Genomic DNA, 20,516 nt, shown 5'->3' on the forward strand with positions numbered 1-20,516 from the left:
GTACGTCGTGTTGCGTACGGCTCGTCCTCCCGGAAGAATAATTCGAGGTCGATCAGGTGGATTTCCATACTATCATGGTTCTGTTTCAGACTTTCGGTCGACGATTTATGTACTTGGCGTGTCGTGCGAAGTTACAATGTATCATGTTTATATGTTCGGCATCTGGCTAACTGCTTATACCGTTTGACACGTTAATGTTCCACTATCATTCTCGCAATTTCTGTTATTGACATTGGCATGATTGTATACGATACGATTGTAATACCGCAGACCAGTGACGCTTACCTATTTCTGTTCAAGGATACTACGATTGCGAGCTGTATATAGAGAATAAGATTAGCGCCAAGGAAAACTAGAATAATGAAATTGCGCGTGGGAAGCTTTAGTACAAAATCATTCATTGCTTCTATGGTTTCCTTCAAAGCGAGAATGGTATCTCAAACTCTACGGTGAAATTTTAATAGACCTTTGTTTGCCTTTTTAATTGCTAGATACAAATGAGATACTTTATCCTCGAAGGAATTAACTTTCATGAATTAGCCTCGTTGTAGTCGCTAAATTTGCAACTATTTAAAACTACGTTAATGATTTTATATATTGCTCTATGACTTCTATCGCTCTGTTACTTCTAAGTGCGTATTCGTTTCTTTAAACTGTTCTCTTTTTTCGGTTCGTTACATTTTACGTAAAAGAAATGCAAAATTCTCTGAACGCCAGTACTTTTGAGCTACGCGGTCGTGCCAGTAGTATCTATTACGGTTTCACTGTTGAGTGTAAACAGAGCGCATCAATGCAGTATTGAGTCATGGTATAACGATCGACGGCAACGTTAACGATAATTATAATAGCGACACTCTCGCAACTGGTCTACGATGACGAAAGTGTTACTTAAGTACATCGAGGAAGAATCGATCAACATTTTCACATTCATGGAACATGTAAATATCGTTCTCTTCCCTTTCCATTATTTCGTTAAGCAACCATTTTTGGTACCGGACGAAGTAGGCGCGAACACAGATATTAAGATACAATATTTTGATTATGTTCACGGATGAATCACTTCACACGCACGCAATATAAGGTATTCACTTGGAACGTTGCATTTGCATATTAACCCCCAATGCTAAGAATAGGCTTCTGAAAATGTATTTGGCGTTTCTGTTCAAATATATCTTTCGATAACCCGTGTAGAAGGAACGTTAAATTTTCCTTTCAATTTGTTCAGCTTCATCGACGTTAAATTTTAAATGTCAGACCGAGAATCATCTCGGATACATATTCGTAGATTAAAAATAGATTGTTTAATAGAGAATTTCATATTTAAATCAGAAATTTGTTTGTAATTAAAATCTCATAACATTCTGTTGATTGTCGAAAGTTAGTGTTACATATTAATGTCGTACATGCTAATTATTCCATTAATATTTATTATTGATCAGAGGTTGAACTGGAAGTTGTACTTTGTTCAAATCTTAAAGAAATACAGTCATTGGGATTATTTATATATTATTTCGTTATATAATATTGCTCTTAGTTAGGTAGTTACTAAATAGAATACATTTACGATACTATGATAGATTTCTTATAGTCAATTTTACAGACTTCGTGAAGAATTATCTGTGACCCGCTGACCGATTTTGTCGAAACGCGGATGTCCTTGTCTCTCGCCGCAATATCCCTTACAGGTATTGTCCCTGATTCGATCTTTGTCCTTGCTCTGACAAAGGGATCCTTTAGCCATATACAGTCAAGCTATCTCGTTCTTGTTCTATTCAGAATTTACTTTTAACATGTTTCGTGACGATTAGTTTCGTTACAGGAATAGTTCATTACCACGATAAAGAAATTAGAAATATAAATACTTGTCTATAATTTTTAAAATACACGCCTACAAAAATATATCGATTAACAGATTCGTTACGGTTCATTAGTAAATTAAAAAGGTAGATTTCATATATTTCAACTTGACATTTCCGAATATCTCTTCGTACTTTATATCTTTTCCCATTTCTTTAAAGAAAACTTGCTAATGGTATATCAATTCGGACAATCGATTTGTCTATGGAACAGGCTACTGGCCCCAGATTGGATTCAACTCGATCTCATCGGTACCAATAGTTCGGGTGTGCTTCGTGCTGCTCCGGCGATCTTCGTCTCCCACTGGAAGCACTCCGCGGCTGGGAGATCCGTCAGAAAGCGCTGTACGGACGAACAGTATCGTGAACGCTGGCCACGGCAGCATGCGCGGGAATTTGGTTTGTCGTTCGTTTTTCGATTATCCACGCTGTGGCATTTTACTCGTCACTTGACGACTTGTTCAACGACGATTTAAACGACTTCTCTTCTTCCTGTCACGTGTGCATTCGTACTTATAATCGAAAGAACAAGATATTGAAGAATCGTTACACTCGATCCATCTATCCACGGTTTTAAAAGCAGCGGTCATCGGAGTATCGATAGGAATCAGGTGAATGTAAACACCGCTCTTTTTTTCCTTTTTCACCCGCTGACTCTTGCTCTTCGCTAAATTCAAACGAATCTTATCCTACGTTATTCTCTTCCGTTGCTCACCGCAATTCTGAAACGCGTGTACTTTCTTAGAGAAGGCTGGCCGCTCCATCGAATCGCTTTTTGCTCGAGGATGTTACGAGACTAGCATTGTCAGCTTCTTACGTAATTTGCCGTGCACGAGTACCGATGGGAATCTTCCCAGTGCATCGGCTGTAAAGACACGTTTCTAGTCTACGCCTCTCTTTTCCTCTCATTACGTGTTCTCCATACCAGATCGATGTTATTTGATTTTGTTTACACTTGCATGTTAATTCGCAATTAGATCACCGATGTTTAGAACCGTCAGTTTTATACGATTGTTAGATTGAATTAATTTCATAACGAGACTTGGTCAATGATTAGTTGTCACGGTTTGAGTACGGTTAACGCGAAAGCAGAAACGTGATTTATTTTTTTTTTAACTTCGCGGAAGAGCGGTCAGATATTCTCTTCCTTGAAATTCTAAATGCATCGAGTTATTTAATTCTCTACTCTACCGCTTATTCGTTTGGATTAAAGTTATTTACAGTTAAATGAATTCGAACAGTATATTTTGATTTAAGCAATACGTTTATTTTTCTTTTATAACTTTTACACAATGTATAATAAAAGTGATACTTTTTTTTTCTTTTTAGAAGAAAATTGGATGATTGAGAGATATGAGAGACGTCACGTATAAACTTGCCGCGCTTATTTTTCCTCAAAATGGCGACGTCCTTGTCGAGGTCACGTGTTCATCGCATTACAGGCATACCACCCACGAGTGTCCACCTGTTCTCCAATCGCTCTATTTATCTATCGCTTTTCGTTCTTCGGCCAAGCATTTAAATCACCGGCGACATGTCGAACGGTGATTTAAACGCGATCACCGAGCAATCGCGTTCGCTGCTCGATTTACGATCCACGTGATTTAAGACTCACAGTCTTCTACCACTTGTATCGTCGTGTACCGTTGTCCTTTCGACTCTCATTACGACATCTCCAATTTTTCACTTAAAAATTTAGTAAAACAGATAGAGAAACATCTTCGATAAAAGCTATGATTTCAGAAGGTTCGTGGTTCACGTAGTTCGGAATCCTCCCACTTAAAAGGATGTAAAAGAGAAACGATATTAGAATAATATTTAAAAAATATTACTAACTAGTATCTTGTTCCATGATGGAAGTCGAGAAACTTTGTTTCGTTCGCTGTGACAATAGAGCAGAAAAACGTCCTCCGCGATGGACAGTTTTCACTTGTTCAGCCGCACACCAGTGTGACACATGCCTGACGTCACGTGCATATCCAATGAGAAAAGACCGACACGGTCGTATATAGAATAGTCGTTGGTGCGTGATGTCAATACGAATCGCTGCTGCTTTTTAACTTAGTCTCGATCGACGTCGTCTCTTCATTTACGAGATCTCTTTTCGTTCTCTCTCTCTCTCTCTCTCTCTCTCTCTCTTTCTCTCTACTTTGTAAAGTACATTAATTATCGCTGACCGGAACGTCAATGCGTGTCGGTTTGAAGTGGCCGACGATTATTTTCTCTGGTAGCCGTCATTTGCTTTAAGACGGCACATTATAAGCCTAGATTCTAGGAGAAAAAAAATCGTGATACTTACGTACCTGTTCCAGCCAGGACAGGGAGAGCTCGTGCGTAATTCCAACCGCAAGGACGCAAGTGTTCAATGGCGTAGGCCGATGCTTTCGTTCGATCTTCCTCCATTAATTATAATTCTATTAATATAACGAATGATTTCGGTGTTCATCGCCAATAATATTATATCGATCATATTTTAGATAGTTATAGAAAGAATTGCACGAGTTAGAATCGAGTATCTGAATCACAATTCGTCTGTTTTTATTTTTTAAATCACCTGCAACTTAACGAAACAAATTCCATGAGTATTTTTTCAATATATTTTGAATATTTTGCGGAATTTCTCTGAGGATTCTAATTTTGTAATAGGGATATACTTACCTGTATCTTCATTAGTATATTCTTGGGCCAGAGGGTTAAACGATATAAGAAATACGCCACTGTCGTCGGAAACTGGTCGTACGTGGCACACGCGTGTCTTTTAACCATCTCGATATCGTATCGCAGCCCATATCGAGGTGGTCGCGACCACAGACCCGCGCGCAACAGCGGCCTTCGACTTCCATGCAGAAAGAGCGTCCTGATGAATTATTATGCCCCGCCTATACACATATACACGCTTACTAAACATACGTGGTCACGATTACGCTAGAAGCGTTAAATAGGCTGCATCTTCGATGACTTCGATCAGATCGAGATGACCCCGTTGTTTCTTACATCCTGATTGCCCCAATGATTCCCTGGACTGGCAAATTGCAGCTCGTTTCAACTATTTCGTTACTCTATTCTATTTTTCAATAAATATATGTACTTCTTGTACGAGAAGTTTAGAGGAAAAGTGAATTGAAGGGAAAACTATGAGCGAACATTGATAGAGGGATCGACGATGCTAAATATTAAACAAATTATTATACATAATCATAAAGGTTCGAGAATCCATAAGAAAATCTTATACACGATATAGAGATCAGGATCATAGTGATCTTTGTTTATTATATAGATTTATTTATTTATTGCGACTGAAACAGAAAACTATAACTATTTAATTCGAACTTGAAGACAACTAAATTGGTAGTTCACAACTCAACTTGCAACTTACAACTCACAACTCATGAGTAACGATTCACCTGCAATTATTCGCAGCTTCCTCACAACTCCAACTATTGACTATTTACTATTTACTATTTACTATTTACTATTTACTATTTACTATTTACTATTTACTATTTACTATTTACTATTTACTATTTACTGTTTACTGTTGAATATTGACTATTGACCACTCTCTTCACGGAGTCATCCTTTTCATAACAGAGTTTTCGAAACTATTACAATGTACACGGATTTTACAGCTATCGTCCCAAGATGGTCATATACAACTCTCTTAATTATCCAATGTTCTAAAGGGCCACGAGCATCAGGTCTATCGGGATTTCCCATCATTCCCTGCCTGTCAGCACTTTTATCGTTTTCTACCTATAATTCCCCGCATTTTCCCTAGCAGCTTTTCCTCTATACCACAATAATTTCTCTTTTTACGTAATCTCTTCTGTACAAACTCGTGTAATTTGATGAATTTATGATCCGTGGAAGAGAGACGTGCATATTCTTATATTGAATCATTCCAGAAGAGTCAAGTAATCGGATAAGAAGGCAGACTTTTGTTGGAGGAATCCGTGAACCAATAATTTCACTTCCTGTCACGACAGCCTCTAACAGCACTAGGATTCACCAGCAGGCATGATCGAATGATGGAGGTGATCTCAACACGGCGATACGAGGCTCGTCCACCGTCAGCGAGCGTTCCACCGATTCTCGTGAGTAGATCTTCTCGTCTTTGTACCTACCTTATAAAGGCATAAATCATTTATTTCTGTGCTCAGAGTCAGACGGACAGATATTGCTACAACCCTTTACATATACAGTCAGAGAAACGAGTTTAACCATGCGACTACTTTTTTTACTTTTCAGATCGACCCTGAGAATTCCGTGGCTTTGGTCAAAGAAGGTAATTCCTCGAACGTGATTGTCATGCATTGTTTGTTCGTGATGCGGACGTTCGAGTCGTGATTCAAATAACTAGATACAAGATAAGAAGGAAGGCGTGTCGCGCGCGAACCGAGGTCTGGCAAACATTTACCGTGAAGCGTATTAACATCAGCGAAGTTCCTCTTATTCTTGTTCGACGTCGCGAAACGGATCACTGCGATCATCGACGTCTACTCGCACCACTTTGTCTCTCTCCTTCTCAGTTCTTCTTCGTCTTTTCTCTTTTTTTTTACCTCCCTTCTCTCTCTCTCTCTCTCTCTCTCTTTCTCTGCCTCCCATTCCTATTCGTTCAGTTAGAAAGATTGGCTTTTCGCAATAACGCCGGCATTGTATAGTCCAAGTGGAAAGAGTACTCGCTTCCGCTTTCAGAGGAATGGGAGACTCGAAAGAAAAAAGAAATAACGACCACCAGGCAGATCGAGACGAGAGTGAAGCGACAGGTTGTACTCGAGGATGGCGAGATCGTGGTCGATTCAGGGCCTCTGGTTACCACGAATACTACCGAAGACGTCGAACAACAGGAGCATACCACGCAAGAAGTAAGGCTATTTCGAACAACTGAAATATAATAATAAAACCTTCGTATTACTGCCATTTTATCGATCTTTCTTTTCAGAGACGAACAACCGGTGATCAACCGCATGAAGTTGAATGGCCAACAGGTGGAAGAAACTCTGCCGATGGTAGCATTGTCCAGAAGGAATTAAACGAGACGGTAGTGAGGAGTCGCGAGGAAATCGAGGAGAGGCTGGAGACAGAAGATCGTCAACAACTGGGAGATATCTCGGACGAGGTATATATATATCGATGCGACACACCCACATCTAAATTCCACCTGCGCGTGCCGCGATACGGTCTATAGTACACGTTCTTTCTCTTTCTTGCCGCGTAAAGGTCAGCTCGCCTCTCGCCAAGGCTCATCCCACATGTATCCACTACGGTAGGTAGCCGTGAAGCACAAACACGGTGCCCTCTTTTGATCAACTTCCTTTCCCGGTCTGGAAAAATTTCGAGTTCCGAATTTATCCAGTACACCGATTTCTGACTTGGCCAAGGCCAACGTGGACAAAACGGTACATTATGGAACTCGAGGGACCTGTTCGTTTCTATTTGGTCTAGTAAATTTGCGAATGACGATTTCTTTAAAGTGTGTCGTACAAGCTTTCTCCCGGAGAGGAGAAATGTATTTGAAGTGCTGCTTAACATCATAATTGAGAAATTTTACGGGTGACGAACAAAACAAACAGAGATGCGAAGAAAGTATGCAGTACGACTAGATTAGGCGTGTACATGCAGACACTTTTCAAATGAAATATACAGTAAGATCGTGTAAGTCTGAAGTTTCTCATAGTTTGTTGAATTTGACAATGCTAACTCTTTATCTTAAAGTATACACATACACTTAGACTAGTTGTATCCTCTTTTTCTCTTCGCACGTTCGTTTGTATACCGCGCAGAAGCTCTATAGCTATCGATTCTAATTCCTTTGTATATTTTCATTTCACACCTTTGCTAAACTTCGCCTCACACTTACGTATGATTATTCGCAACAATGTCCACGTTACCCTTCGCTCAAGAGCGAATGCCTCTAGCGATCGACAAAGCCAGAAATTTGTAATTTTTCCGCCGGTCTGTCAAACATCGTCAAAAGGCATCCGTGAACGCTTGTCGGCGGATGATTAATGAAGCCTGAGCGGAACGAGACGAACACGGAAGGCAGCGGCTGTGCATCAAGAGAAGGCGTGCAACAGGTGTATCGTGTAGCCAATCGTATTTGTCACGTTGCTTATCGTAGATCTATGTGGTAACAAATCGAGTAGATAGGAGAAGCTTTTCCTCGTGGAATATCCTCGTGAAATTCCAACGAACCTTCAAATAATCACACGAATCGATAATAGGTAAAGCATATTGTTTTTCTGCGGAGATGGTACTGACGCTTGAAAATGAAAAACTGGAAACATCGTTAAAAGGCCGAGTTTGAAAGAACAGCATGAGAAGAAGATGGAAGCTAGTCGGGACTTTAGGACGAAGGTGTGAGATCGTCTCTAGAGTCGATCGAGCGTGCAACGAGGCTTACCGGTTACTAGCGGTTACGATAGAAGAGGAAATATGTCTCGTTGGAGGGGACTGACTTGTGCATTGCAAAAGCCAGGCAACAGGTATTCGCGTTCGCGCATGAACGATTCAGAAACGAAGAGGTCGAATTGTTCTGGATGAAGAAGAACGAAAGGAAAGAGAGGCCCCGATCGGCTGTATCGGCTGATACGCGAAGTAGGGATACCTACGGAGAAGAAGCAGAGAGGAAGAGAAAGGAGAAGCAAGGAAGGAGAGGTCACAGGAGAAAGAGCGACAAAGAGGCACGACTCATCGAGAAGTGGAAGTCGATGATCTCTCGACTTTGCTCTCCCTTCACCGAATGGCGACGAACGAGCTGAGATGCCACGATCGCAGTCACAGCAGCTGTTCCGTGCTCGACTATCTTCGACGTTCCTATCTGGTCGCGACCGACATACGTTTCACAGATTACTTTCCTTGTTCTGATCCGTTTACCGGCGATTACACGATATTACGTGATTCTACACGGTGATAACGTTCATCCTCGCCCCCCCTATCTTCTTCTTTGACAGAGCGCCGATACGATGACCAACACCTGAGATCAGATATGATTCCTTGTGGATCTTTCGCCGGTATTTCGTACAACTGTCAAATGTTTGGTGTCGTTTGGGTGTTACAGTGGTATGAACGGTAATTCGTGTCTATAAAATGGATCGTATAGGACACTAATCGCATTTCAAGGGACTACACCCTACAGGTTATTTTTTTCTCACTTATTTTTAATTATTCGTAACATGGAAAGATACCTCACGAAGTTTCAAGCGTTTCAATAAAAATCTTGTAAAACGAGGATAACTTTCTTATCACAAATACTTATTATTATAAGCGTGTGGAACGCGCGAAGGTTGTTTTAGTCTTTCTTTTTTTTTTTTCTTCTTAATTTGGATATGAAAGATAAAGGACATCCTTATGAGTCGTCAGGTGATCTGCGTGTAATTCCTGTCGAAAAATAAACTCGACGATCTATGTTAATCGCATACATTTAATTTCACCTCGAGCTTTTCAAGTGATCAATGTCGATTAAGTGTCGAGCTTAAAAACAACCTATTCCATATGTAAAACATTAATTACTTAAATGACCTTTAATGACCTCGACCAATGCAGGCCATTCTGATTGCTTTGCTCAAATCGATGGCAACCTTCGAACGTTGCGAATATCTTCACCTACAAACGAGTTTCTCTCGTTGCGTAATATCTATATTTAAAATGTTTCCTTTCTTACTTTAATATCATCTTTTAATATAATTCTCTATATCAGAACTTTATATTTAGTCGTTCAAGTCATACGGAAGTACTGGGGCGTTTGATGATATTTGATACAAATTGAACACTTATCACTGCGTTTACCTTCTAACTATTTTGTTATAAAATGAAGTGAAATTTGTTACAGTATTTCAAGAAATATAACGAGTTGGTGTAGTGATATCTATGGCCCATAGTGAACCTAAGAGCGATTAAATTTTACGTTGATATATATTTCTTCTCGACTTGATCCAAGCTTGTAGCTTTACATTTATTGTCGTGCATGTCGAGTGTTGTGACCTTCGCTGTTAGAAACACCTTTCTTTCCACTTGTTCGCGAAGGGACCGCGTGCGAGAGCCGGACGATCCGGTTTATCGCGGACGAGATTTCGGAACGCGAGGTGATTTCCAGCGGATAATAACTGGCCGGACCTAACTGGCTAAACGGTGACTCGTCTGGTTTCAGGCGTACCAGAAGGCTGTAAGAAGTAACCGGGGCGATCTGAGAGTGGCCCTTGCTGAATCTTCCAAGCAGTTGGCGTCTCAAACGGGTCCCAGGGTCGTTCAGCACACGACCAAGTCGAACAAGGTGATCGACACTGAGAAAACCTTGGAAAAGAAGGAGCTTAAGGCCGATGGATTGATCGTTACCGAGAGGAAACGAACGGTCGAGCATGAGGAGGTTTGTTTCTTCAAATATTCTCTTGTTCCTAGCTATCGTGTTTTTTCTGTGATCTTCAATGGTTTTATAATCGAAAAGTACGATGGAAGAGCACCTGACCCTCGAGTTACATCCATTTCTTACAGGAGTTTTAAAATTCAGTGCATTATCAATCAATTTCATACTACTAACATTTTCCTGTTGTTCTTCGATTTTTTCCTAAACTTTATCAATCACAAGTTACGATAATTGAATTTTATAATAATTATAATTGATATTGATGTTAATCGTAGATTAAAGACAACGAGGTTCCCGATGACGGAAGCGATATAAATGGTGACGACGCGTCGGAGAAAAAAAAGGAAAGCTCGCATAGGTTCGTCAAAAAGAGGGACGAGGACGTAGTGGACTATATCTCAGGTGGCGAGAGGGTCGCCCGTGAAATGCGCTACGTCGCAGAGACCACCGAGGGAGAACGAATCGGAGATTGGACATCATCGCCTACAGCCATGCGAACTACTCGTTTCCATAAACATTCTGGTACTTCTTTTCTTTTTTAATTTTATATAAATTTACATCAAGTTCAAAAAATGCCCTTTAGAAAATTTCCTGTCATTTGACTATCGTTAAAGTGCGCTAATATGCCGTGAGAAGCGGCCCGTTAATCTTTTCGAGATGGACTTTTCTTTTAAAGATGAACTTATTTATAAACGATAGAAATTCAACGATTATTATTATTACAGGCTTTCCCGGAGAGAGCTTTCCAACGCGGAAGGACGTTTTAACGAAGAAACCACTGGATTTTGAAGAGGAAGATGAAGCGAGAAAGTTTGAAACGTCTAAATGGTTGGAGAGCCATTTCGGTAGCGAGTCGCGTTCTTCTCATGGATCCATCGATGCTGATGACTCTCCTCTTCCAACTAGCGCAAATACCAGTTACATTAACATTACTATGAAGTCTTGCGCTCCCAAGGAACGGGATTATCAGAATGTGAACTCTAATCGACATCAACGACGCAGTACTGGTCGTGATTCAGCGTCACCTTCGGGATATTTTCACGGGATAAGCGAGTGGTCTGAGAGATACCAAGGGAAAGGTATTACAGGATAAAAATATGTCTCGTCGGGGAATCATTTACAATTTTGCGATATTTTATATAATTTATAACATACTTGGGTATTATTAAACATTTATGTATATTATCTAGAGAGACAAAGTCAAGCAAGGACAAGTTCTCCGCAATACGTCGAAGCAGTACATACAAACGGATATGCTCAGGATCATTCAAGGAACCAAGGTGAATCGACGTACTCGAAAACTTACGAATCTGTTCTTCGTCGCGAACACCAAGAATCGTTTGATCGACCACGTACTCCACCATCTCCACCTGTTCGACGAAGGTCGAAAGAACAGGTATGTATCTTTTATATCTGAGGTGCCATAGTAGTCGTCGTGATAGTGCTGTTGTTGCTGGTGTACAACGTCGCTGTCAGGTACTGCTGCTTTCTTCTCATTTATGTATCGTGTAAGAAAAATCGGACTACAGGCGCCGGCATTTCAACCAGGGTTCCAAACGTTCGCAACCTGAGGCGCTTTTTTTTTCGTGGAGGAAACTTCATAGGCGCCCCGCGCCCTCCGGGGAGAGGGCCCCGGGTAGTGCCAGATTCGTACCGGCTAAAACCTCCACGGTGGTCATCCCGACGTTTGGTAGAGTTGGTCGGGTTCTCTTGCGAATTAGTACCGGGGAGGGGGGGGGCACCTCTCGTCGTCTTCTCCCTGTAGGTTGAGGGAGGCATCCTGTCTGAGTGGGGCCGCTAGGGGGACCACACCCCCTATCGCCGCGTTCCTTGGTCATGTCGCTTCACATAAAAGATATAACCTAGCAAACACGAAGATAGCACCCCAGCCACCCACATGCTATATTTTTATTTTTATTTTTTTTTATCCTAATAACTAAGATATAATACATTACCAAAGGTCCTTCAGGACAAATTGTAAAAACCAAAATAAACTATAAAAAAAATGTCGCTTCCAGGGGGGGGGCAGCGTATGGAGTGTCTTCGTCGCGGCGCTCTCGCTGGATCGCGCGTTTTTACCCTGTTTCCCTCCGCTCGCTCCTTCGCCAGCATCACTTGCTCGCAGTAGGTGCGGACGGCGGTGAATTCCTGAAAAAAAATTTTTTTTTTTTTTTTTTTAACGTGGAGGAAATCTTCATAGACACCTTCTCAGCACCCTGCGGTGGGGCTAGGGACGCAGGGCGGTGAAGAAGGTAGTGCCGGATTCTTACCGGCTAAAACCTCCACTTATCAAATCAACCGAACATTAGGAAACATTTAATAATGTTTTGTTTCAATCGGCCCTGGTGGGGTGTGTACTAAAGACTTGCAGAACGTATCATCACACAAATTACGCAAGAACTAGGCCTTTGCGCGCCTCTTGCATATTACTTTTAAGAGAGATTTTTTTTTTTGGGTTTTTTCTAACCCTTCGCAAGTAATATCCACCAGGGCAGGGATTCGAACTCCCGACGCGTCGTTTTTAGCTCAGGACTTTAACGAGCGTAGCTGGCTGCCCCACGTTGAGGCGATAACCACTGCGCTGCTGTCGTCCGACACTAGTTAATGTCGAGTTTTTTTTTTTAATTTTATTTTGATTATTTTACAATTTGTCCTTATGGACATTTGGTAAAGTGTTATATCTTGTTGGCGAAGAAAAAAAAATAAAACAAAATATAAATATAGCATGTGGGTGGCTACCCCCAGTGGGGTGCCAGCTTCGTTTTTTCTAAGTTATATCTTTTATGTGTTAATGTCGAGTGGTGAAAATCCTACAGCGCCCAAAAAGTAGACTACCGAAGCGTCCTGTTTTGTTTTCCCCAGCGGTTTAAATCCAAAAACACAAGAATAAAAAAACACAAAAAACTGTAAAAACTACGACACACATTATAGCAACATAAAAGATATAACTTAGAAAAAACGAAGCTGGCACCTCGCTGGGGGTAGCCACCCACATGCTATATTTATTTTTTTTTTATTTTTTTTTTTTTCTTCACCAACAAGTTATAACACTTTATCAAATGTCCACAAGGACAAATTGTAAAATAACCAAAATAAAATAAAAAAAAAAAAAAACAATATAGCATGGCTACGTCGTACCGTCGCGTATCGGTACCTTTGCCTAACACACCTTATGCTAATTCATAGTTTAAATGAATTACATTCAATGCATAAAAAACTATCTTGGCATAAATAAACACACAAAAAAACAGTGTCGAGTGGTGGTATTTTGCTGTCGATCACATCGGGGTCACCAATTTGAGGTGATGGATCGTGATAATGAGAGGAAGAAACACTCGAGTATACTTAACAAAAGAAATTTATTATAATATATTCAAAGCGTACACTTAGCGTAGGACTCGCGATTATTAAATTAGCGGTTCGCGATTACGAGTTCGACTTCTGGTCGATGCGTTTTTGATTCGCGCTGAGTTCGGACGATGATTGCCTGAGACGCCGAGGAATTCTGAACAATTACTATGAACGGTGTATGATTGCTTCGGACCGATATGTAACGACCGCTGACTTCCGTCAGCGTTAAGGAAAGCCTCAGTTCGGAAAGTGAGGGAAATGGGCGCCGTTATTAGTTGGCTAATTCTTGCGTTGTGGTGGTTGGAAAAGGATGCTACCTGCCTTTGAAAGGAAATCGCTAGCATCCTACGTGAGAAAAATAGATTTCTCGTACTTTCCGTAGGAGGCGATAGGTCTAGGGACTGCTAAGAGAAAGACTGTTTGTTTGTCACTTTGGAGAACCTTGACTAAATAAATCCTAAGATTTATTGCAAGTCCTTAGGCTAGCTGAAAATATTCCGTGAAAATGTATCGACATCTGGCATTATCTTATTCGAAGAACAGCTCTTTGTGTAACGAGCCACGGTACAGAAACCGTTGGAAAGTTTATCGTCGAGTGCCGCTACATATCTTTTGTTTGTGTACCGATTATATTCAGTTGCAATATATTATAAGGATATTGTTAATTTTAGTGGATAACGAGGTCCGAGGAAAAGACCGGTTCAAACGACCCGATACCAGGTCGTACTACCAGCCCAGTTCACGTCGTACAAAGAACCTGGGAAAGTCGCAATCGAAATGTCCAAGAGCAGGCAGTGGAGCGAGATAATTGGAAGAAATCAACGTCGAGATCTCGATCGACGTCACCCATGCCAGAATTGAATTTACGCGATAGTAAAAAATCAACTGAATTTTCGACTTCGACTCCTGCTCGTCCCGCGAAAAGTAAGTATTAAAGGCATTTGAAATGAAAGTTCTCTTTCAAGACGATGATATTTATATACATTTTAAATGTTCAAGGTTCGGGACATTCGAAATATAAGATCGGCGAGTCTTTCAGGAAACTAGTAGGAAAATTGCGCTCTGCTAGCAGCGAAAGGAAGAATAAACGGTCTAATAGCAGCTCTATTTCTCAATTGACTCAGACTGACGACAATGGGCCGACCTACATGCAGTACAATGTGATCGACAAAAACATTCCTCTGATAAACGAAAGGGACACCGAGGAAAAGCCTCCTGAAAGACCACCTAGGAATCATGCTACCATGAACAATAATTCGAATAAGATCTCGAAAACAGCGAAAACTAGCGCCCAAGTGGTTCAAGAACAATGGCAACGCAGCGAATCAACGCCACCATTGCACAGGTATTACCTCGGAGAGGATCCCTTCGGAGGAAGCATCTACGGCCGTGAAAAAGGATATCGAGATGGGAGAAAATCTGGGAAACCACGTGGTAGAGCTACCGCTGAAACCGAGTACAGGTAACTAAACTAAGTTATAAGAAAGAAAGAATAAACGGCTAAAATAAAACGGCTAATCGTTGCATATATGGGTTAGCTATGTCTGCAAGTTAATCGTTAAAAGTAAGAGCAGCGGTATCGTATTGCCTGGCTGCGAAAGAAAGGCGTAATCGTATGAGCGTCGAAAGACACTTCAGTAAGCTGATACAGATTTACGTAATCGAATCCGTAGAACGGTGTGCTTCATTGCTTGTTCAATTACGTATGTATATAGAATAGAATAGACGTATAAGTAAGATATTTCGCGACGAAACGTCGATCGCTTCGGATGCTGGGTGAAGGCTGCATGAAAGGGAGCATGTCTCTATGCCGCTATGTAGTTTCGTATGGGCTCGTCAGCCATCTCGGAGAACGATTGCTCCACAGTCAATTGTCGAATCGACGCGTTTCAGCGTCGCATCCAGTTCACTTGGCAGGTTTAGCAAGTCAACCAGTCGGCTAGTCAACGATCACGAGCGAGAGGAACATTTTAGGAGCACTCAAACCTTGCCGAGGAACCTGCATACAGGAGGACAATACGTACGGTCGCAGACTTTAGCAAGACGCCAGCAACCGGTTTCTAATGCGATCAAATTGGGAACGTCACACGCCATCGTTCCGTCATCGGCGAACCAGTCGCGTCAGTACGGAAGCATGATCAATATCTCCATCAAGAACACGGTTACGTCGCCAAAGGTGGCGGTACCGACCAACGTTCAACCGCCGGCTAAGCCCGAACGAAGCTACAGATCGTCGTTGTCACGTAGCAAGAGCTTTAACGTCGAAGCTGATAGAAACGGCACTGACACGGCACCCCCCAAAATACCGTACACATCTAACTTGCAATTAAATAGATTGGACGAGACGCCTCCGTTGAAGAGTCCCGGCATTTTGGCCAGTATCAGTCGTAGCAACAGGGATTTGTTGAAAAGCAGCAGACACGAGTATTGAATAATTTTCATTAAGTCGATTTAAGTTGTTCAGTTGGGAACTTTTTAATAATTTTATAACGAACTGCTTTCTTCGATATAATTGAAGTGGAATCTATTATGCGATTATTAATTATCATATATGATTGTTTAAGATTTTTTTTTTTTGTATAGTGTAAAGTGTAGTATAGTGATATTAATATTGTCCATGTATATCGTGAGAGATAGACACGTTTTGTATGAATCAACGAGAGCGTGTTTTCTTCTAATATTTTCAGACAGATTCTTATTACAGCACAGTTCATGCGAGATTTATTTAACTTTTTTCACTTACGTATTCAATTACAATCCAAGATTACATATCAGGTTGGTAGAGGAGGAGAATGAGATAGCGATAGCGATTCATGTTTAAGAATATGTGATTGAATGTCACGTTCAATTTCGGCATATTTTATTACTATATTATATTGATACAAGGTGAAATCACAATTGTCCAGATTTGTTGCATTTATAGCATTTATTCCACAATCATCAAATGAAATGTATTAAGTAGTACATACAGATTCCTTCGATACAATGTGAAAAGTTTTTAATAAATCACAGGATATAGACATTAAGTAAATAATACCTATGTATTGATATCATGATTAATCCATTCTTAACGACTTTGCAACAAAATTCGGAAGATTTTAGTAAAATTAGATTTTTAAAGATTCATATTTATTTCGATTTTTTCTTCTTATTTGTGCCATTATTTCGATATAGTTTTCGCTGCTTTTTAACAGCAAGTATTAAAAGAATAGCATTTACGACATACAGACTAACACAAACTACACAAATATTGCTTAATTTGTACAAAATGTAAGCCAAGTAAAGCGTACCAAGGTTCGCGCAGATTCCTAATGTTACGACAAGGGCTGATGTAACATACTTATTTGATATACCTAAAAAATTTATTAAAATGTTGTTAGAAAACGAAAAACGATATTTTTTCCGCCCAAGGTTATGACATTATTACGATGGATAAAAATTTATCGAATCGCAAATACGATACGTACTTAGTATTGCGACCAAAAGATAAAATGTTAATCCATATATAGAATTTGGCGCATATAAAAGAGATGTTTCTGGAATTATTCCAAAACCTTTCCCATATCTGTAATAAAATCAATTAGTTATTAGCTATATACAGCTCTTTAAAAATGAATGATAATTCACCAAGTATTTTTAAGTTGAAAAATATAGACAAGAAAGTATTAATGTTTCTTAAAAAATTATCTTCATTGCGTATCATAAGAAGGTTAATTTAAAATTCGATATGAACGCATGCGCAAGAATAAAGAAGGCTGATTTCTATGTAGAACACTATCCGATAAATAAACATATAAAAACAATGTACAGTGCATGCATTTACAGTTATAAAATATATCGATTTATGAAGTACCAAAAATTTGAAGTTAAATAGATTCGTTTATTTATAATCTTAAAAAATAGTTGCATCAATTAAAACACGAATTACATTGAGGACACGTTTTCTAGATTTTCTTCGTACACAAAATTGCATGAGTTTTATATCAACAAAATTGTATAATACATGTTTTAAAACTAAACAACCTATACTTACTCGGATGAAAATGCTTTGGTGCAACTAACATGCTCGCTAATATCGCACACTGCTTCGTACAAATCATCTTCTTCCTTTGCTAATTCCACGTAATATGCATAGTAAGAAACAGCAAAACCTACGATACATGTTGTGATAATTCCAGTGTTTAATTTTCGTATAGATTTCTTAATTGTAGTCATGATTCAATTATATGAATAGCAAAAAAGATTTGAATTAAATTTGAATACACTATTTTTAAAGAAAATTGACTGATCGAGTTATTTATTCACACTTGACAATTTTTTAAGCACTATGAATAGAAATTAATGTTCTTCGTGGAAGGAAATAATACAAATACGACGATCGATAATCATACTGTGAAACGAAATGTAATATGGAACGTTGATTGGCGATGATCCTCTTCAGTATACCGAATGTCGAATGAGATTAATTTCCCTCCCACCACAAAATTATCCTTAGATAAAAGCAACAATCTGATCGGAGTCAAGTCATCCAAACATCGAATTATCATATTTATACAACCGAATATGTAATTGTATTGGATTTTTTGTAAAGTTAAGATTACTTTTGTTTAAAAACAACAAAATTTGAATTAATTGGAATACTTTATTTCTTAAGATTTGTACAATCCTTACAAGACTTTAAATTCATTTTTTTTTTTTTTTAAAGAGATACTGACAGCTTATGACCTGCAGAATGAACGGATATTTCTAATTTGCGTCGCGTTTGTTTCATTCCTTTACATAACATATCTCATACAAAATTTTTAGACTTACGAATATAATTGTCATTAATCCTTATGAATTAAATTTTTTACATAAAAAAAATGCTTCTTCCATCCAGATTTTATAAATAAGTGGTAACAAAAAATTTATCGTGACAATATGTAAAATCCTTCCAGTGTAGGATAGTATGTTATTTGTCTATATCTTAATTAGTACTGTCTATAGAGTACATGAGAACATATAGGAATTTTGTCACAAGAAAAAATGCAGATAATTGTAAATTAACTACATCGTATGCTAGTGTTACTTATAAAAAAGATAAGAGATGTAGATTATTAGAATATGTTATAGATATATGATAACCTCTTTATGTAGTTGGAATATTTGAATTTAATGAGACTTAATATAATGTTTTATTCCTGTGGAGCCATTGCTCTCGCTTGAGCTCTTACACGTTTTTCATACTCCAAGCGATTTTGACTGTAATAAAAAAGAAATTACTTCACATTTCCCATAATAATTTCATATACACGCAAATCTTACGTCATATAAAATAAATATAATACCAATATATTGTATATGCTTCTGCTTGAGCTGGATCTTTGACATTTGGTTCATTTAATAAATCTTGTATACCAAGGAGAATTTGTTTAATCGTAATAGCAGGCCTCCAATCTTTTTCTTCATCCAGGAGAGACAAACATACTGTTCCAGAAGGGTAGACATTTGGGTGAAATAAAGGAGGTTCAAATTTACATTTTGGTGGACTAGAAGGATAGTCATCCTTGAAGATCATGCGTAATTTGTACAATCCACCCTCCCATGGTGTCTACGAAATTAAATGTTCAAATAATATCATGAAAATGAATGTTAACCGCGATACTATGTGTTACAACTCACAGATTTTTTCCCCGGTATTGCACATTCCCAATTCATCAAGTTAAGTGTCCCATCTTGATTTTTAACAGGTCGTGCTACAAATCCCTATACAAAAGTTAAATCATGTCTCAATACACATTACATACAAAAAGATTGATGTTTATCCACAACACATTTACATGTATACTATATACGTCCGGAATAACGCACGCGTTTCTGTATGTAAGGTTAGGATTTTTAACTGTTGAACTACTTTATCGAAAACGATTTTCAACCTCGATAACAAACAGTTGTTCATGAACAAGTAATATTATGAAGAGATGTTTATTTACTAACGCGATTTTGTTTAAATGAATAATTCAATGTTCAGACTGTCCAGAAGGAGCATACACATTAATGATTGCAGTTGTTAAAAATAATATATCAGAAGGATATCTTACAAAAGGATGATCTTTCCTCCATGCTTTTCGCTCTTCGGCGAGCCTAGCAATCGCAATGCCTGACATTAATCTGTAACAATTTTACGTTATATTAGCGTAACGTATTTCGGCGCGAAATATAATCGAGACGTGGTGCGCCAACACGAATTGTAAAATTACCACTACGCTTATCGATAGCAATCCACAACTTTGAATTCTGGGCACTTTCTGCGCCGAAATTTCATCAAATACTTAGTTACACAAGGGTGAAAGCGATTCTATTAGGGTGCGTGTTCAGAAAACCTATGGATTTGCAACCGTCCTCGGTGTTGTTCGGGTCTCACTATGAATTCTTTTTCGCAAACACAGCATCTGTTACACGGGGACCTCTGCTGGTAAAAGAGAACACGTGTTTTGGACAAATCTTGCAGAGCTAAACCAATCAAAGTACATGTACATTTGTCCAATTCGTTGGTTGGCTGATTAATTTTAATTATATATATGCGTTTTTAGTTATTATTAATAAAAAAATTCTCACTAACTCATAAATGTTAAATAATATATTTATTTTTAGAATTAATATATTTATCCTCTTTGCATAATTTCTAAATATTATTAATAGAGAACAATATCTTTAAAATCGAACATTGTAAACTATTCAAATTGTTTAATCATAGCTTTAAGAAAAACAAAAATATTAAAAATAAAGAAATTAAGTATATACATACTTGCAAGAAAAATGTAAGTCCTTATCATAATACTCGACTTTGTATATATGATTAAAGTAGCGTAATTTATTTTTAAGTCATTTGTTCTTCGCTTTATGCTTTTTTATTTTGTTTCATCAAACTTCTTACGTTTCATCTTTTATCTTAATCAAAAAGCAAA

At 38.8% G+C, this 20,516-nt stretch overlaps 3 protein-coding genes and 1 long non-coding RNA gene across 4 annotated transcripts; 1 reads left to right on the forward strand and 3 right to left on the reverse strand.

Moving 5' to 3' along the window:
• The first annotated feature begins 2,210 nt into the window (after window positions 1–2,210).
• LOC132907300 (uncharacterized) lies at window positions 2,211–16,474 on the forward strand. The gene is made up of 12 exons (XM_060960249.1): window positions 2,211–2,467; window positions 5,762–5,950; window positions 6,105–6,141; window positions 6,552–6,721; window positions 6,799–6,975; window positions 10,006–10,221; window positions 10,494–10,740; window positions 10,944–11,297; window positions 11,409–11,614; window positions 14,241–14,493; window positions 14,569–15,031; window positions 15,463–16,474. The coding sequence occupies exons 2-12, from the start codon at window positions 5,882–5,884 to the stop codon at window positions 15,998–16,000; spliced, it is 2,730 nt and encodes a 909-aa protein (XP_060816232.1). The 5' UTR covers window positions 2,211–2,467; window positions 5,762–5,881; the 3' UTR covers window positions 16,001–16,474.
• LOC132907305 (uncharacterized) lies at window positions 3,102–4,687 on the reverse strand. Its single transcript, XR_009658142.1, has 2 exons — window positions 4,515–4,687; window positions 3,102–4,416 (listed from the first exon to the last, which is right to left on the reverse strand). It is a non-coding gene; the product is annotated as an uncharacterized LOC132907305 (long non-coding RNA).
• Window positions 16,475–16,476: 2 nt separating the features above from the next.
• LOC132907303 (vitamin K epoxide reductase complex subunit 1-like protein 1) lies at window positions 16,477–18,007 on the reverse strand. The gene is made up of 3 exons (XM_060960251.1): window positions 17,603–18,007; window positions 17,037–17,134; window positions 16,477–16,922 (listed from the first exon to the last, which is right to left on the reverse strand). The coding sequence occupies exons 1-3, from the start codon at window positions 17,782–17,784 to the stop codon at window positions 16,699–16,701; spliced, it is 504 nt and encodes a 167-aa protein (XP_060816234.1). The 5' UTR covers window positions 17,785–18,007; the 3' UTR covers window positions 16,477–16,698.
• A 184-nt stretch (window positions 18,008–18,191) lies between these two features.
• On the reverse strand, window positions 18,192–19,984 carry LOC132907304 (SUMO-conjugating enzyme UBC9-B). Its single transcript, XM_060960252.1, has 5 exons — window positions 19,809–19,984; window positions 19,650–19,719; window positions 19,231–19,314; window positions 18,897–19,159; window positions 18,192–18,810 (listed from the first exon to the last, which is right to left on the reverse strand). The coding sequence occupies exons 2-5, from the start codon at window positions 19,713–19,715 to the stop codon at window positions 18,744–18,746; spliced, it is 480 nt and encodes a 159-aa protein (XP_060816235.1). The 5' UTR covers window positions 19,716–19,719; window positions 19,809–19,984; the 3' UTR covers window positions 18,192–18,743.
• Window positions 19,985–20,516: the final 532 nt, after the last annotated feature.

This window comes from Bombus pascuorum, chromosome 5 (assembly GCF_905332965.1).
Source record: "Bombus pascuorum chromosome 5, iyBomPasc1.1, whole genome shotgun sequence".
In the NCBI taxonomy this organism is placed as follows: Eukaryota; Metazoa; Arthropoda; class Insecta; order Hymenoptera; family Apidae; genus Bombus; species Bombus pascuorum.